General features: G+C 39.8%; 1 protein-coding gene across 5 annotated transcripts; it reads left to right on the top strand.

Moving 5' to 3' along the window:
* The first annotated feature begins 11,560 nt into the window (after window positions 1-11,560).
* Window positions 11,561-19,007, top strand: aida (axin interactor, dorsalization associated). 5 transcript variants are annotated; one of them, XM_036975599.2, is made up of 11 exons: window positions 11,579-12,454; window positions 13,256-13,322; window positions 13,599-13,652; window positions 14,990-15,044; window positions 15,154-15,217; window positions 15,481-15,584; window positions 15,833-15,859; window positions 16,339-16,461; window positions 16,674-16,796; window positions 16,956-17,073; window positions 17,286-19,007. In XM_036975599.2, exons 1-11 carry the CDS (start codon window positions 12,348-12,350, stop codon window positions 17,380-17,382), a joined length of 939 nt encoding a protein of 312 aa, XP_036831494.1. In that variant the 5' UTR covers window positions 11,579-12,347; the 3' UTR covers window positions 17,383-19,007. The 5 variants fall into 5 exon arrangements, with proteins under 5 accessions (XP_090088515.1, XP_036831494.1, XP_021455788.1 ...); XM_090232388.1 differs by lacking the exon at window positions 11,579-12,454 and adding an exon at window positions 12,912-12,930; XM_090232389.1 differs by lacking the exon at window positions 15,833-15,859 and having other exon boundaries at window positions 11,561-11,719.
* Window positions 19,008-19,836: the final 829 nt, after the last annotated feature.

The raw sequence follows: 19,836 nt of genomic DNA, 5'->3' as shown, positions 1-19,836 counted from the left end.
ATTAGTGAGGATAATGGCGGGCGATATTGCCACTCCTATTTGCCACATCTTAAATCTAATCCTACTGGAAAGTGTGTGCACTCAGGACTGGGGGGAAGCAAAGGTAATTCAGCTACCCAAGAACATTAAAGCCCCCTTTACAAAATCAGCCTGTTACCAATCCCTTAGTAAACTTTTGGATAAAAAATTGTGCTTGACCAGATACAATGCTATTTTATAGTAAACAAATTGACATTCAACAAGCACAGCATTTACACAAATGACTGATGATTGGCTGAGAGAAGTGGAAGAAAAATATTGTGGGAGCTATTTTGCTAGACTTCAGTGCGGCTTTTGACATTATCGATCATATTCTGCTGCTGGAAAAACGTGTATTGTGGCTTTACACCCCTTGCTATATTGTGGATAAAGGGTTACCTGTCTAACAGAACACACTTTAATGGAAGCCTCTCCAACATAATCCAGGTAGAATGAGGAATTCCCCAGGGCAGCTGTTTAGCTCCTTACTTTTTTCAATCTTTACTAATGACATGCCATTGGCTTTGAGTAAAGCCAGTGTGTCTACTGTATGTATGTGGATGACTTAACACTTTACATGTCCACTATTACAGCAAGTGAAATTACTGCAACACTTAAAAGAGCTGCAGTTAGTTTCCGAATGAGTGGCAAGGAATAAGTTAGTCTTAAATATTTCAAATACTAAAAGCATTGTATTTGGGACAAATCATTCACTAAAACCTAAACCTCAACTAAATATTGTAATAAAAAATGTTGGAAAGTGACTGAAGTGCTTGGATAACAATGGATTGTAAACTCATGGTCAAAACATTTTGATACAACAGGTGCTACTCTGCCTTTTAAACAACACTATCAACAAGGCAGGTCCTACAGGCCCTAGTTGTCGCATCTGGACTACTGTTCAGTCGTGTGGTCAGGTGCCACAAAGAGGGGACTTCAAAAAATTACAATTGGCACAGAACAGGGCAGAACGACTGGCCCTTAAATGTACACTGAGAGCTAACAATAATATGCATGTAAATCTCGCATGGCTCAAAGTGGAGGAAAGATTGACTTCATCACTACTTGTTGACATGCTGAATGCACTGAGATGTCTGTTTAAACTAATAGCACAGAGCTCGAACACCTATGCAGACCCCACAAGACATGCCACCAAAGGTCTCTTCACAATCACATAATCAAGAACAGACTATGAGAGGCACACAGTACCACAGAGCAGGGTTCCCCAACTTGTGTCCCGCAGGTTTTATTTGGGCCCCCAAGTTTAAGCAAAAAAGTAAATCCTTGTGGGACATAAGACTGTAAAACCACCAGGAAATCAGCTCCAAGTGATTTTAATTTAAGAAATCTATTCCCATGTATGATCTAAAATGTACCTGGTGAAAGCCAGCCTAATGATAAGCTTTCACCATATTGTTTTAATTGTCAAGTATTTTCGTAATCGGTGCAGACAAAGGGGAAGACAGATTTTTGACAATTGAGAGATATTCACTTTTACTACATAAAACCTGTCCAAGGGGTTAGACATGGGTAAAGCACCAACAGAAACAGACGTACGTTTGCAAGTTGGACAGATTCCTGATAGGACTTGCTGGGTCCCTCTGAAGGCGAGTCCAGCCTCTGATGCTTCCGCATGCTGGGCCCGGCCTCCTCCCGTACCCTGGTCCCTCCCGGGGCTTGTCTGTAGGACAGGGCTGGCCCTGTGACTTGTCTGTGGCAGAGCATAGGGCTTCGATTTAAATGAGGTCGAAGGCTCCATTTCATCAGAATTCAATTTCCTCTTACTCTTCTTGGTTCTGGAGGCGGTGCAGGCCACTTCACTAGGTCCCTTCGCTAGGTAGGGTTTGATGTCTTCGAGGCGCTGCCGAATCAGTATGTACTCATGCTCCACTTCGGTGCCAACAAGGGTCACGTTCAGCTTTATAGAGTCCCTAAGCCTAAGCAATAGAGCTTAATCCACAGGAATTCGTTCTCCGTTCACCCACACACCATTAAAGCTATAGAAAAAAATGAATGTCCAATGCTGACAGCTTATTACCAGCGTCACATAAAAAAAACGGTTTAATTTAAAAATGGAGAAGCTGTACCTTCTTGTCGGTCACTGTCCATCGGCCGTCGTATCGTTGCTTTAACATACAGTGCAGTCTGGATATCATTAGGAGGCAGCTTGGGGACATGAGCTGGTGAGTGACATTCAAGCCACGTCCAATTGTAACCTGAGACAAGAGTGGAGCTTAGGCCAGAGAATTTGATTTATAGTAGCTCCTGTTATATTAGCTTTGCCAAGAAAAAGTGTTAACAAGAAACATATGCAGACAGCAGAGTAAGATTCCATAGATGTTTCTATCATAAAGAGGTGATTTTATTGTGATGTTAGCTAGTTAAACAAGGTGGTTTATGTACCACTAAAGTTAGCTAGCCAACATTCGGTTTGTGAGAACTGCGACTAGTGGTAGTCATTTGTACATAGGAGGCTACTCCGTTAGCCATGGACTAGGCTACCCCATTCATAGACGCTAACTGCTTAAGCTCCTATTCACGATAACATCTTCTGACCGGGGGACATTTGTTAAGTGCCCCAACGCTTGCTCTAAACATTAAAGACCCACCTCAGAAGAAGTTACCTCACCTATTTTGTGTAATTCCTGTCCTAGAGTGGAAATGCTCGTTATGTTCCACCTCGAAGACTGACACAGGTTGCTAATACATAAGGAATTGGGGGTGGGAACGTTGTGATGATTTCAACAAATAAGGCATTGACTGACAGCTGTCAGTGTAATTAGCTAGCATGCTAACCTTAGCAAGCTAATGGAAGTTGTGGGCAAGTGAAAATAATTATTTCAGAAAAAGACAACCAGTTGCATTTATACGGAGACTTGATTACACACAGGTGGATTGTAATTATCATCATTAGTCATTTAGGTCAACATTGGATCATTCAGAGATCCTCACTGAACTTCTGGAGAGAGTTTGCTGCACTGATAGTAAAGGGGCTGAATAATTTTGCACGCCCAATTTTTCAGTTTTTGATTTGTTAAAAAAAGTTTGAAATATCCAATAAATGTCGTTCCACTTCATGATTGTGTCCCACTTGTTGTTGATTCTTCACAAAAAAATACAGTTTTATATCTTTATGTTTGAAGCCTGAAATGTGACAAAAGGTCGCAAAGTTCAAGGGGGCCGAATACTTTCGCAAGGCACTGTATCTATTACAATTATACACTTCAACAGTGTTTACCACTCCTGCTCCTGGGACATCAATGACTATACATTGTAACTATACAATAGACTAGAAACATGATTTAAGTAAAAGAAACATGATTTAAGTAAAGGCTGATTTGTAATTCATATATACAGAAAGAAAACAGTACACTACACTTCCTATGCATATCTAACTCCCTTCCTCTTCATTAATCTGAGGACGTTCTCCCAGCCATGTAGACGATTGAAAACAGGGCAGCAAAGTTTGTCACCAGAGCAGTTTAGAGCATATTACTATTTGCATGTGAATAACCAGACCTTCATACAAACTTGCTATGCTGAATTCTTGACGCACAACCGAAGGTGCTGCCATATCCTGCCAGCAGGCCCACAAGCGAGCCACTCAGGCAGAGAATGATGAATGGAGGAGGGTGAGGAACGAGATGGGAGTAACAATCCAGGCTATTTGCTCTGAGACCGGCATGTAATGTCGGTCTCAGAGCAATGACACAAGCAGGCAGCAGGTTTTGAACCCTCAACATTCTAGCCCGAAGTCCAGCATGCTATCGACTGTGCCTAAATGTATTAATTGGGGTTGGGGCCAATTGTGGCTAAAAACACCATCAATTGGAATCTTTAAAAAGTGGAAAGGGGGAAAAGTATCCCTCTTCACAAGTGTAGCAGGCTGTGAATTCTGCTGACAATGTTTCTAGGATGGGCTATTAGCTGAACAATAGACTATTCAACCTTTACTAAAGAATTGTCTAATAGTCGAGCTAGGTGTGAACCCCCCAAATAAATCATTTGTATCTACCTTTCCACATCTACCTACACACAGTTAATTTTCATGACACATACATACATATATGTCATGTCACCAGTCTTTAGAAAGAGTTTCAGGCTTGTTTTTGGAAAAATTTGCTAGAATTTGTAGTTTTTCTAAGTGGCTCCCATTTTGGCTGTAGTGTTTTCATGCGCGTGGATGAGAGCGCATTCTTTGTTGTTTATCTCCGACAATAGCGATTCTCCATCTTAAATTTTATTGTTTATTTATGTATTAGGGTACCTGAGGTTTGATTATAAACGTTGTTTGACTTGTTTGGAGAAGTTTATTGGTAAAGTTTGGGATTCATTTGGTATGCATTTTGAGGGAAACCGGTGGATTATTGAATGAAGCGAGCCAGCTAAACTGAGTTTTTGGGGATATAAAGAAGGACTTTATCGAATAAAAGGACCATTTGAGATGTAGCTGGGACCTTTTGGAGTGCCAACAGAAGAAGATCTTCAAAGGTAAGTCATTTATTTTATTGCTAGTTCTGACTTTTGTGGCGCACTTGCCTGGTTGAAATTTTTTTTTAATGCTTTTGTGTGCGGGACGCTGTCCTCAGATAATCGCATGGTGTGCTTTCGCTGTAAAGCCTTTTTGAAATTTGATACAGGGGCTGGATTAACAAGAAATTAAGCTTTTTTTTGACACTTGTATTTTCATGAATGTTAAATATTACTATTTCTGTCATTTGAATTCCGCGCTCTGCAATTTCACTGGATGTTGTCGAGGTGAGTCGCTAGCGGAATGCCTGCGCCAGAAAGGTTAATCAGATTACAAATTGATCTGTCGTTTTTTTGAAAACAAAATAATATATAGCCTTCCCGCTGTGGACGTCTATTTCAGCACTGTTTCGCGCTGCTCTGAGACAAGCATGGAGAAATGAAAATGTTCCATTTATATTCCATTATATTTTTAAGATTTGTCGATTGAATATAGGCAAGTAATGTATGCTAAATAATGAAGTTAGGTTTCTCCAGAAAAAAATCATTCTAAATAACAAACTGCCTTTATTTACAAATTAGTGAGAATGTCTCACCCCATGTTCAACAATTGCCTTTTTCTTCACACTAGGTTAAATGAAAACGAAACCTCTAAAATATCATTACTTAAAAAAAAATCTATTATTATTATTAAATACATTTTAAAAAAGCCCCTTAGATATTCTCACAGATCCTAACAGAAGTGCCTTAGATATTCATTTAGAATCATCCAATCCTCTAAATGTAATTATTGGCGGAGTCACATCATTGAAAAAAATATTTTTTCGAAATACTGTAGGTCTACCATAGGCGAAATGAGTCTCACTAGTGTTGAGCAATGTGCTGTTAAAAGTGGTGTAGATCTTATTTATTTAAAGAGCATATTGAAGTTAGAAGCAATAGGATTTGAAGCAATTGCCTACAATTATTTTAGCACCGTTTCGCGCTGCTCTGAGACAAGCATGGGGGCTGGTCTTGATAAATCAATGAGATTTTTATTTTCACTTAATCTCCGTTTGGGTATTGGTGAGACTAGAATTAAAAAAATTAGGGTGCAGAAATGTTATGCTCTTAGTGTAACCTTTATTTAACTAGGCATGTCAGTTAAGAACAAATTCTTATTTACAAGGACTGCCTACTCCATCATCCCCGTCTCCCAGAGGCTATTATAGCAGCAAAGTGGGGACAAACTCCATATTAATGTCCATGATGTTTGACGAGCAGGTGTCCATACTTTTGGTCATGTATTGTATTTTTTGTTAAGTGTGTGATAACTCCACCAGTCCTATTCATATCATTTACAAAGATTATACCATTAATATTAGTATTTTCTGGTGGATTAAACTGAAATTGCAAAAAGACTTCGACATATCTATATATTTCTTGTATTAAAAATAGTGACAGGTTGGATATGATTTCATTTTCAGATAACCGAAACTGAGATGCAATCTGAATTAAAGGTAAAGTTGGTTTTATATTCACACATTCGGACATTCAGACAGACGTAGATGTAGATGAAGTTGAGCTTTCTATTTAGTCCATTTTTCAACATATTACAGCTAGCTGAGCAAAATATGTTTTGTTTTCCCTTTGGGTTGACAGAGAATGCCTTCTATAGCCAGCGGAAATTACCGTGTTAAAAAAAGTCCCACAATGCCTCTCTTCTTCTTCTTCTATGAGGTTTAACGACAGTTGGCATGTTGCATTACCGCCACCTACTAGACTGGAGTACAACTCTCTTATACTTCGCTTGAATTTTTTTTTTAAATGTACTAAATAAATACCCTACCATCTAACACTACACTCACTAATTTCAAAATATTATAAAATAAAGTTAACACCACCCTACTCCACTAATTAAATGTATTAATTCCTACCTCATGCCATCATCCCGAAAGGATGGGACATCACCACTTAACACAGCCTGTAACTCTTCTGTTGTCAAGTCTCGCGCACCCAAATACCTCTCTGCAGCTGCCACCACAACTTTAATTATCGTGGCAGAGGCTTCCGATCCATCCCTGTAGTACAATTGATAACCATTGCTATACTGAAACTTATCACTTTTTGGCCTATCCCTCTGTACTGGTATGTTTCTACTACTTTCACCACTCCTCCCCTTACCCATCTTCCTCTACTTTCTTCACTACCTCAGCATATGACAACTTCTGCACTACTCTAACCGTGGCAACCTCAACCTACCTCTCCTGCATGGGACATTTCTGATCCCCAGCTCCATGGTCACCCGTACAATTAACACATTCCACTACTTTCCCCAATACTCCACATTCTTTCGTCTCATGCCCTTCTGCACATTTCTCACACCCTGGACCCTCCCTCCTACACACTGCTGCCACATGCCCATAAGCTTGACACGTGTAACAGCATAATGTATTCGGCACATTCGCTCGTACAGGATAACTAATATATTCTAACTTCACTTTGTCGGACAACTCAACTTCAGAACTCAAAAGAACAAACAATGACTCTTCTGTTTCCCCACTCTCACCACCCTGTCTGCGTCGCATCAAACGACGAGCATCACATACACCGGGAATCTTTCCCCTCAGCTGGTAAACTTTTATATTTAGTGCAACCCCAGTTATCAATCCTTTCATTTGTGCCCTTTTCTTGAGAAAGAAACAATTCACTTTTCTTGCCCACATTCGTTTAACTCCGAGCACATTCTCACTCTACCCAACAGAAACACAAATAATTAATACTAGACCACTTCTGATAACCCTCACCCATTTCACATGACCCAACTCTTTTTTCATCCACTGTGAAACCACAAATGGATCAGCCAAAAAGCAAGAGTCCACTTTTTCCATAAACTTCACTCCTACTGTTACAGACTCTTCTTTTTCCTGATCGTCAGTGCATACCTCGGTCTCTGATAACTCCACTGCATCTACCACCTCTGATACTTCACCCTCATTCACTTCAATTTGTCCTCCTGTCTTCAACACCCTCTGCTTACACTTTCTACCATTCTTCTTTAACAAACCATCTCCCTTTTTTCCACCATTTTTATCCGACTCAAGCTCACCCTCTTCTTCCCTCTCTCTCTTAAACCTCCTCTCTCTCTTTTTCCCTCCATTCCTACTCCGTTTTCCAAGTATACGTCTCCTTATGATAATACTGCTGCCACACTCCTGACACCCATCATGTTCTTGCTTTCTCTAGGGACTCAATTTCCCACAATGCCCAACTCTTAAACTTTTTCTTTATGTCCATATTTCTTGTTCATGTCTGAACCAATGAGATATAATAAAAAAGGTCTGAACAGACATTTACATAGAATGTCTGAAATAAATAAATAAAAATCTTGATTATAATATTTAAAGCTGTTGCAAAGAAACCACACAAGACATGTCCATCTCAATACATCCCAAATGATCTTATGCTAATTGTAACAACATTAACCATCAATTTGATTAGAGCAAATACACCAATCAAGTTTCTGACATATCACACTCGACACTCCTGCTCCTGATTACAATAATGCGGCATATTTCTCACTTTATCTTTATAACTTCATGTTAAGAAAATACAATTTCATCATAATTGCTGTCTTTACCAAGATTACCATAATTCCTGGTATTTGAGTGTACAGTACAATACCTGCATTCTTTTTATTGGCCCTCATGAGAAATATTTTTGAAATGCATAATTGCTTTTCTTCTTTCTTGAGGTTATCACTGATCTGTGAACTGGGTATGTTTAAATTTTACATTTAAGTAATTTAGCAGACGCTCTTATCCATAGCGACTTACAATTAGTGCATTAATCTTAAAAACTAGATGAGACAACATGTTAATAGTATCATGTCCATTTTCCCTCAACAAAGTATTTATCAGCAAAGTCAGTGCTAGTGGGAAAAGAGAAGTACCAATAAAAATAACATTTTATTTTTATGTCAGAGCATTGTTTCTATCTCATTGCTTGTTCCCATCAAACCTTGGCAGATCAGTGATTATTTCACGGAAAATAGATAGGATTAAAGAATGTGTTTCCCAAAAATTCAAACTGGGCCTGGGGTTCGGTGTCAGACCTCACACTAACTGATCGTTAATGAGTCCCAATGCATCCCAGCATAAACAGTTCCGTATGGAACCGTTCAAGCATTTATTATGATGACATTTTGTGACGTTTTTGTTCGTTTAGGACTTTAGACAGATCGGGTGTAACCGATGTGAAATGGCTAGCTAGTTAGCTGTGGTGTGCGCTAATAGCGTTTCAATCGGTGACCTCACTCTCTCTGAGACCTTGAAGTAGTTGTTCCCCGTGGAGCGAGGGTGACTGTTGTCTGTGTGCAGAGGGTCCCTGGTTCGGGCCCAGGTAGGGGCGAGGAGAGGGACGGAAGCTAAACTGTTACATTGATGCTGTTGACCCCTCTCTTTGGAGCTATGGGTAACGATGATTCGAGGGTGGCTGTTGTCGATGTGTGCAGAGGGATCCTGGTTCGAGCCCAAGTAGGGGCGGAAGCTATACTGTTACACGGGCACGCGAAATCTACGCCCCCTCTTCGGCGATTGGTCAACAGGGATTTTCAATGAAGCGCATGTTGTTGTCATTCAATGAGAGACGACTCGTCCTCATGCACATTTATCCACTTGAAAAATACTGCACCAAACATCCTACTCATATGCAAAATTGCAAGACTAAGATCTCTCCCGGCAAAAATATTATTCAGGGTTAGGTTTTACTTAGCATTATGTGTTCCCTACCAAGTGCTTATAAGGGCACAGATGACAGACCGGTAGGATTCCAGTTGAGGTTGTTTAATGACGCAGATTCACATAGAGCATTAACGGCATGGCAGTATGGCTTGACAATTTTGTTAACCAAGATTGTGTGTGGTTCTGAAAAGGGGGAAATTAAATACAATAGTAAATGGCAGGTATAGGCTTAGTACAACCACCCATTACATAAGCTATAAATAATATGGCTACAATAGGTTCTGCTGCACAGGGCAATACCACCTAACACCATGGCTGTGACTTCACTAATGAATGATCAGAGTGCAAATACACAGCACTACTGAGCAGAACCATCATCCTCACACAACTGCATGAACTTGAATGTACAGTATGTATATACCGCACATGTTCTTATCACATTGCACATGGTCTCCTACATACTGCTGTTTATGAGTATTACTAACAGGATGAAGGAGTGCTCTTCTATCTGTTCAGTTTACAATGACAAACCTGCGTCTGCCTGAGATGAGAAGTTTTAACTTTGGGTGGAGTACATAGGAAGGGTCTGAGACAATTTTATTTGGCTGTCCCATGATTGTGTGTTCACACCCATCATATTAATTGATGTCTGGATAGTAATTTTCAAGTAACTGAAATTTTCACAAACCGGGGAGATTATAGAGAGCAAATCAATCCCTGAACAAAAGCAAAGGACCTTGTGAAGATGCTGGAGGAAACATGTACAAAAGTATCTATATCCACAGTAAAACGAGTCCTATATCAACATAACCTGAAAGGCCTCACAGCAAGGAAGAAGCCACTGCTCCAAAACCACCATAAAAAAGCCAGACTACGGTTTGCAACTGCACGTGAGGACAAAGATCGTACTTTTTGGAGAAATGTCCTCTGGTGTGATGAAACAAAAATAGAACTGTTTGGCCATAATGACCATTGTTATGTTTGGAGGAAAATGGGGAAGGCTTGCAAGTCAAAGAACACCATCCCAACCGTGAAGCACGGGGGTGGCAGCATCATGTGGTGGAGGTGCTTTCCTGCAGGAGGGACTGGTGCACTTCACAACTTCACAAAACTTCACACAATAGATGTCATCATGAGGTAGGGAAATTATGTGGATATATTGAAGCAACATCTCAAGACATCACTCAGGAAGTTAAAGCTTGGTCGCAAATGAGTCTTCCAAATGGACAATGACCCCATGCATACTTCCAAAGTTGTGGCAAAATGGTTTAAGGACAACAAAGCCAAGGTATTGGAGTGGCCATCACAAAGCTCTGACCTCAACCCTACAGAAAATGTGTAGGCAGAACTGAAAAAGCATGTGCGAGCAAGGAGGCCAACAAACCTGACTCAATTACACCAGCTCTGTCAGGAGGAATGGGACAAAATTCACCCAACTTATTGTGGGAAGCTTGTGGAAGGCTACCTGAAACGTTTGACCTAGTTCAACAATTTAAAGGCAATGCTACCAACTAATTGAGTGTATGTAAACTTCTGACCCACTGGGAATGTGGTGAAAGAAATAAAAGCTGAAATAAATCATTCTATCTACTATTAATCAGACATTTCACATTCTTAAAATAAAGTGGTGATCCTAGCTGACCTAAGACAGGGTATTTTTATTAGGAATAAATGTCAGGAATTGGGAAAAATTGAGTTGAAATGTACTTGGCTAAGGTCTATGTAAACTTCCGACTTCAACTGTATGTTAGATATTGCTGCACTTTCAGAACTAGAAGCACAAGCATTTTGCTACACTCACAATAACATATGCTAACCATGTGTATGTGACCAACACAATTTTATTTGAGATCCTATTGGTGCGTTGTAGCATATATTTGCATATTCCATTATGGAATGCCTACTCCGTGATGTGCGAGTGTGCAATAACTCAATTCGCATTTGTACTCCTTTGAAACAATGCACTTTTTAAAAACCTCTAGTAAAGGGTAAAGTCTACAAAAATGTATCCACTCTGTTTGTAACAGATTCTAGTTTAGGGAACAGACTACTGTATTTAGATGAAATGTTTCATTGATATAAACATTTGCAGAATATCGGGCCAAATACACTTGGCTTCCTCTCACTATATTTGGTCTTGGGTAGAAACACCAAGCAGATGCTTCGCATTTATACATTCGTGAAATATCTGTCTCATTGTTCTATCTGTGATAACGTCCTCCCAGGCTGGCCGGAAGTGACACACGGTCAGGAACACAGCTCATTCAGGAACACAGCTCATTCAAAACCGTAACCAATCACAGAGAAACCGTCCAACGCCAGATCCTCCCAACAGTGCTCCCTATCCTCTCACTTCTCTCGACTCGCCCATTGAAAGGGTCACTCTGGCGATGCAGCTACCTACACTTGCTGAATATACCAAATATGTTTTATAAATAAACCAAGATAGACAACAGCATGTCGTTTACAATGGGAACAAATTAGTCACAGTTGGCAGAACAAGCAAGGAGGTGGGTAGAACCAAGCACGAGCTGGCATTTATCTGCATATTTTAGTTAGGGAACGCCTACTCTGTGAAGTGCGCCTGTGCAATAACTCAATTCGCCTTTGCACTCATTTCAAACAACGCGATTTTAAAAAACTTTTGCAAAGGGTGCAGTCTACAAAACTTGGTCCACTCTGTTCATGACAGATATTCGTTTTGGGAACAGAAAACTGTATTTAAATCAAACGTTTAATCGATGAGGAAATGTGCATAATGTCGGCCAAAATCCATCTCGTTCCATCTTCTCCTACTGCCGTCCAATGGGCTTCCAGTCACTACCATATTAGTAAGTGGAAACGCCAAGCGGATGCTTCACATTCAAACATCCGGTGAAATATCTGTCTCAAACGTTTATCTGTGACTCTACTGCATATTGTGAGAGGCGGGACTTCCATTCGTTTACGGATAGAGGTTTAGGTGAGAACATAGAAGGGATCGTTACGGTATCAACTATTGGTAGGCCTATCACAGGTTTATGTGAAAGCCTCAGTACAGTAGCACAACTACTAGGATACAATGTTCCGGCGAGGGACATAGTAGCCCATATCGGCGATGCTAACCTGAAACGTCTTGTGCAACTCCACCCTGTGAACATGTCTGATGTCAACAAGACTATCCAGAAATGGCACGCGAGTTTCACAAAAGGCACGGACTTTGATTCTTGGGGACAATTAGTAGAGGCCATAGATGAGTACCAAATGTAAGTTGCATCATCTGTCACAGTGTTTAGAAGAATGACAAGAATGCGAAAGGATGTTTGCATCTTACTATATATTCAAGATAATGTTTACACCGCTCATCTCGAAATATGTAGTAAAATATATCATTATTGTTTTCATGAAGTATCAGGAAAGCCAGCAAATCTAAAAACCATCAGCAATAGAAAGCCATTGCATGATCTTTGATGTGGTGTAACTGTAACTATTTTATCTTTGCGTTACATTATCACAAAGATGGGAAGTCAATTTGCATCTGTTACAATGTTGCTATCATATTAGTTTATAAATCACAATTAGAATTTGGGTTGATGCATTCTGAAAATGCAATTTATATGACAGAGCAAGTCACTCATATGGGCATAGGGAAATTATCTGCCACACCCTCCTATTCTAATGGGTGGAGCTCTGATCTGTGGATGTGTCATAGGCTGCTGCTGATGGACAAAAACAAATGAGGGTATAGTCAAGACATTATTAAATAAGTTTATCTTAAAATAGTATACTGTATGACACAGGAATGACAATCATGATAATTTTGAGGCTACTGTACCTCTTCTCTTGGCCCAGGAGGGGGCATGAGAATAATGCATTTTCATTATTTTTTTGCCACAACACCGTTGAAGGCACTTAGATGCCTTCAACGATGACTAGCGCTGTAGGTTGCAACCATTTTTACTCAGCATATTTGTTAACATATTGTTTCCATATTTTGGGAACTATTAGTTTAACTTGAATAAGAATATGCATTTAACTGATGTTTCTATTCATTTATATGTATATAGACTCGCAAGGCAGCTGCAGAAAGAGGTACAGTCAACAAACCCATCTGACTTCACAGAGGACCAGAAGGTACATACTTTTCTCAGACTAATTTCAACACCAGGTGAATTAATGAATACTCATATTCAACACTGGGTGAATTAATGACTACTTATAGGCTTAGGCTACCTCAACCTCACTTTCCTCTATCTCATTATCATATAGCCTATGCGGATTTTCATATGCCTTCTTTTTATAGCTGAAAGATACAGTTTTTCATCACAACATATTTATTAACAGAAAAAGGTTTGACATTCAGCGAAACACTAATGATGTGAAACCTGATTTTTTTTTTTTTTTTTTTAGAAAACATTAGGGAAGTTTGCAACATGCCTGGAGATGAGAAGCTCTGCCTTGCAGGTTTGTACCTCTGATTACCTAATACCACTAAATGAATGCTCTCTTTCTACCTATTCATCAGTGTTGAACTGTCTATAGGCGAGGTGATGAATACAGCCAATACCAATCTGTGATGGCAAATCAAATGACATTTTATCTATCACATGCCCCGAATACAACAGGTGTAGGTAGACCTTACAGTGAAATGCTTACTTACAAGCCCTTAACCAACAATGCAGTAGTAAGAACAAAATACAAAAAAAAAAAGAAATAAAAGTAACAAATAATTAAAGAGCAGCAGTGAAATAACAATAGCAAGGCTATATACAGGGGGTACCGGTACAGAGTCAATGTGCGGGGGCACCGGTTAGTCGAGGTAATTGAGGTAATATGTACATGTAGGTAGAGTTATAAAAGTGACTATGCATAGATAATAAACAGAGAGTAGCAGCAGCATAACAGAGGGGTGGGTGCAATGCAAATGGTCTGGGTAGCCATTTGATTAGATGTTCAGGAGTCTTATGTCTTGGGGGTAGAAGCTGTTTAGAAGCCTCTTGGACCTAGACTTGGCGCTCCGGTACCGCTTGCCGTGCGGTAGCAGAGAGAACAGTCTATGACTAGGGTGGCTGGAGTCTTTGACAATTTTTAGGACTTTCCTGACACCACCTGGTATAAGAGGTCCTGGATGGCAGGAAGCTTGGCCTTGCGCACTACCCTCTGTAGTGCCTTGCGGTCGGAGGCCGAGCTGTTGCCATATAAGGCAGTGATGCAACCAGTCAGGATGGTGCAGCTGTCGAAACTTTTCAGGATCTGAGGACCCATGCCAAATCTTTTCAGTCTCCTGAGGGGGAATAGGTTTTGTCGTGCCCTCTTCGTGACTATCTTGGTGTGCTTGGACCATGTTGGTTTGTTGGTGATGTGGACACCAAGGAGCTTGAAGCTCTCAACCTGCACCACTACAGCCCTGTCGATGAGAATGGGGGTGTGTTTGGTCCTCCTTTTCCTGTAGTCTACATTCATCTCCTTTGTCTTGAGTATTCATCTAATTAAGTGTGTATGTGGACATGTTCCGGCTCGCCGGCTAGTTATCATATTGATGAAAATCCAGTGTCTGTGTTATGACTAACATACGATTGATTACATGATGTTACACTCATTCTGTTTGTTTTAATGATTTCTAATTCTTAACCTTCCATGATATGCATTTAACTCTGTAACACAACCTTGTCAGTGACTCACAGGAAGATTTTGTCAGAGTTGTCAGATGTTCCAAGGCTGTGACAATTGGCTCCAAAATGTATTCACGTCTTCAGCAAGTTCTTGATTTCAGTATTCCCCATCTTCTTTTGCTCCTTTAGTGCACACAATCTCAGGAGGAGTTCAAGTTGGAAGATCTGAAGAAACTGGAAATTAGTGTGTATACTAGGAAGAATTTGATATCGTCAACATCTGAATGATTTTATTCATCATAAGTTGAATGTTTTGGCAATGATATGTGTTAATTGTGCTTTTCTCTCAACAGTTATCAAGAGTATTTTGACCTATAACAAAGATTTTCCTTTTGATGTGCAGCCAGTGCCCTTGAGGTAAATGAAGATCGATGAACCATCACAATGCAGGCCACTTATTGTCGTACCCAATGTAAATACAGAGAAAACCCAGAAGTGTTTTTGTTTAAGTACACAATAATCAGAACAAATCAGAGCAAATTATGGAGTAAAGCAAACGGTATTACTAAAAATTCAACAATGGCTTCCCCACCTGAATGACCTAATCTAATCTCCTAACAACGTGCTGAGTCTGTAAATATTCAAAACAAGTAATCTAATTAATGAAATCTTACATTCAGGAGAATCCTGGCCCCGGGGGAGGAGGAGAACTTGGAGGTAGAAGAAGAGGAGGATGCTGCTACAGGAGCAGGCTCCCCAGAGTCCTTTCCCAACAGAGTACCAGGTAAGTACTCACAAAGTACTTGCAAAGTACTCAACAAATACAGTGTTTTATTTGTAATCTATGATGTATATAGAGCATTCATAATCATTGGTCACTATTCTGAATCTGTTGACTGTGTAATTTTGCCATGGTTATTTATTTTGGCTTTGTGGCCCTGTTTCGAGTGCCTTTGTGATTGCTGTCTCCTCTGTTCCCTGTCTCTTTGCATGGCTTCGTCGCTCTGTCCTCACTGCCTGCTCCATTCACAGTTTTGCAAGGTATGGTTTGGTTGAGAAGTAAGGGGCTGGCATGGGTCTGAATGAGTCTGTCTTTTTATAGTTTTGTCGTAGCATGAATATGATTGCCTACTAATGGACAGTTTGTTATTATCAAAAACCCTATCCTACTACTACTAGATAGCTTTAGTTGTTGAATCTGTTAGGCAATTCCCCTATGTGTAAATGTAACAATCTGCTGCTGTATGTTTTTTTGTGATATTTGTGATCGTTTTGTTTGTCTTGTGTAGTTCCTTAATCATTGTACATCAACTGTATGTGTCAACATGTATACGCAGGGCCCAGCTGTAAAAGAGACCTTGGTCTCTGTCTGTGTTCCTTGTTGAAATAAAGGTATAATAAAATAATAATATAGGGAGTAGGGTTCCATTTGGGACATTACCATTATCTTGTTTTCAGCTGCATTAGTTCTGGGAACGTGGGAATGTTTTCTGCAATTATTGTATCTTAGAAAGTTACAGCTTTCATGTCTCCAACAGGGACATTGTTGCCACGGTTACCCTCAGAGCCCAGGATGTCGCTGCTCACAATAAAGATTGACAAGATTGGGCTGAAAGATGCAGGGCAATGCATTGATCCCTACATGACAGTTAGTGTGAAAGGTACTATATATAGGCTATATTGTTTACATTGCTGAGATGAGTTGCTTACCTTCACATCTGAAATGGTAAGGTCTAAAACAGTGATAATCTAGAAAAATGTTAAAATAATGATCTCTGTTGAGTTGACACTTGACAGTACATTTTTTAAAATATATATAATTTATTCCTGCAGAACAGCCCAAGTGAATCTGACATTTTTTGTTTCCCAACAGATTTGAGTGGCATTGATTTGAACCCAGTGCAAGACACACCTGTGGCAACCCGAAAGGAGGACACATACATTCACTTCAGCGTAGACATTGAGATCCAGAGACATATCGAGAGACTACCAAAAGGTAGTCAAACGTTCTATTTCTACTGAATTAGTAGTGGGGGCCTCTATTTAGCCAGTATCATGTAATATTAAGCTAATACAGTGTCAGTTTATGTTCAAATCCTTGCAGAGGGATTGGGCAGAGAATTAATGTTAATCCTGAATTTTGTTCATGTTCCAGGGGCAGCTATTTTCTTTGAGTTCAAGCACTATAAACCCAAGAAGGGGTTTACCAGCACAAAATGTTTTGCCTTCATGGAAATGGATGAGATCAAACCTGGTCCCATTGTGATCGAGTTGTGAGTGACACATTTTGTGTTTTCCAGATTAACTTTCTTTAAATGTACTCACTATTTTATTTTAAGATGAAAATAAATTACATTTGATAACTACTCATTTTGAGAATCTCAGATTTCAGCTATTTTTCTGGGGGGGGGGGGGTTATAGGGTTCAGTCTGCTCTTTGAATATACCGTTTGAATTAATCACTTAATTATGCTATCGGATGTCAGGTACAAGAAGCCTACTGACTTCAAGAGGAAGAAGCTCCAGCTCCTGACCAAGAAGCCACTCTATCTCCACCTCCACCAGACGTTGCACAAAGATTAATAACCGAGGTCACTGAGTAGAGCACATGTAGAATGCAGAAGCGCCACAGAATTCCACTGTAGTCATCAGACATACAGCAAAGTTTGGTGTACCGACACCCAGCTGGCCCAAATGCCACAACCTCAACTCTGTGATAGGACGGCCCTGGATGACACATATTAACTACAGCGGTGACAACACACTACTGTATAATGCTGCTTCGTATCCAAGTGGGAGGTGGGAATTTAGCAGTTGTGAAGTTGTAAATACCAGTTGGATGCATTCACATGCTTTGAAAAGATAATTTGGCTAATGGCCAACAAGCTACCTAAACCATAAACTAAAAGCTATCATGCTGGTAAACAAATGAGTGTTAAAAAAAACATATCAATAGATTGCTTTTTATAAATAATGATTTGTTGCATTTAATTGCAGAAAAATGCTGTTATCCAGGTCATTTCCTAAGTAGGTGAGGTCAGCATGTGGGAGAAGTGGGAGCTCAGGATGATGTATGAGTTTCCCACTAGTAATTACCAGTTGGAGGGCCTTTCAAATTGATTTTTCCCAGTTGTATATGGTAAATTCCCACTTGGTTACAAATGCATTTGACCCCTCTGGTGCCAATTAGCGATCACTTTTTTCTCTCTTCTCTGCATGACGCTCAATGGAAAAGAAGAGTTGAGATAGCAATTGGTACTGTATGTCAAACAACCAGCAGAAAAACAACCAGCCTCGTCTTTAGTCTTCCTCTGCCTTTCCCTTTGGGGATGAAAGAGGATCAACATGGTCATTGGTGCTCAAGTGGTGTATTGATGATGTCATATCCTGGTGCAAATTTCAAAATATCTCATTGTGCCCATTTGACACAGCCACAGTGAAAATATATAACTGCCCTGTTCATTTACTTACATCCTTATCACTGATCTAGCGTTATTTAATAGGTAAAAGTAATATATTGGGATATTTGCTTTAATCTATCCTATCACATTATATGTGTGATTACTTCAAGGATGGGAGGAAGGATGCATTTTTTAGCATTCAAAAAGGATTCTGAGATGCCATGTCATCCTGTTATAAAGGGAGTTGAAAAGGATGCTGCATGTAACTGAAGTTGACTTTTACCTTTGTTTTGAATGCTGTTCCCATCAAGGCCACAATGGCTAACCACTATTTAAACATTGTCTCCATTTTATTAACATTTTGATATTTTTTTGTTGTAATGGCACTAACTGAATACACTTATGGTGCTTTCAAGACATCTGGGAACTCTGAAAAAAATTGGTCAAATCATGACGTCAGTGATCTTCGGCTCGGAAAGTCAGAGCTCTAGAAAGGTGCCAGAGTTCCCAACTTGGAAGTCCGAGTTGGATGACTTAAAAGATTTCTCCCAGTCAGAGCTTGTTTTTTTCAGAGTTCCCGGTTGTCTTGAACACACTGAAGTCGGAGATTTCTGAGTTCCCAGTTGTTTTGAACACGGCATTAAGAGACACTAATCAGTGCATATTATTGTGTGTGCTGTCCGACAGAGTTGACGATTGTCAATACAGTGTTGTGCTTTTGGTAACAGGTTGTGAGAAAATGAACATTTATCATTGGACTGACAATTTACACTACTTTCATTTTTAATAAACAAAATGCTGTTCGAATAGTGGTCCTTCTTTACACTTACTAAAGGAGCGAAACCAAACATGTCACATTTTCACTGGGCTTGTTTGACATTGCAGGTGACTGCTGACTGATAAACAAATGACCTCGCATCATAAAATAAACAACTCATTATTCGTAGATCAGTTAGTCATAATGAATCACATATTTGATTCTCACGAACATAGCCACTGCCGTGTAAGACTAGCGAATGCTTTGCAGGAGTGCCCATAGTAATTACCAGAATTATCCACTTAAATCAGGAATAAACAGATGGGTATATACTGTAGCAGTTATTGTTAGCATATACAAAGACAGCAAATTCAAGTGTTGGGTGTCGACAAAAAATCCACTTAAATCCACGTCATCATGATTAACCTTCAGTAACTCCATTTATGGCGTCACATACTGTAGAAATGTACAATGTCAATACAAACCTAGAACGTGATGACAAACCCTGTTCATTCTACCTGCACTGTTTCTGTAGACTAGAGCAGGGTTTCGCAAACTCGGTCGTGATTCAAATAATCAAAGCTTGATGAGTTGATTAATAGAATCAACTGTGTAGTGCTAGGGCAAAAGGACTGAGTTTGGGAAACCCTGGACTATAGCATAAGACTCAAACGCTTGTATGCCCTTACTTTTCCCTGTGTCATTCACTCAGAACCACTTTCAGTGTACAGTATGGTGACAGGCAGAGCAGTGCCCAGCTACACAATAATTTGACAGCCTCGATAACAGTGTACATCATAACATTCCAGATATGCCAATAATCAGTCAAGTGTTTTGGTAGAGGTAAATAGTCAGTGGGTACAAAGAAAAGTTCTGGGA

This window comes from Oncorhynchus mykiss, chromosome 4, assembly GCF_057628025.1.
Source record: "Oncorhynchus mykiss isolate SJ-2025 chromosome 4, ASM5762802v1, whole genome shotgun sequence".
NCBI classification, from domain to species: domain Eukaryota; kingdom Metazoa; phylum Chordata; class Actinopteri; order Salmoniformes; family Salmonidae; genus Oncorhynchus; species Oncorhynchus mykiss.
This window is presented reverse-complemented; position numbering and strand designations above follow the sequence as displayed.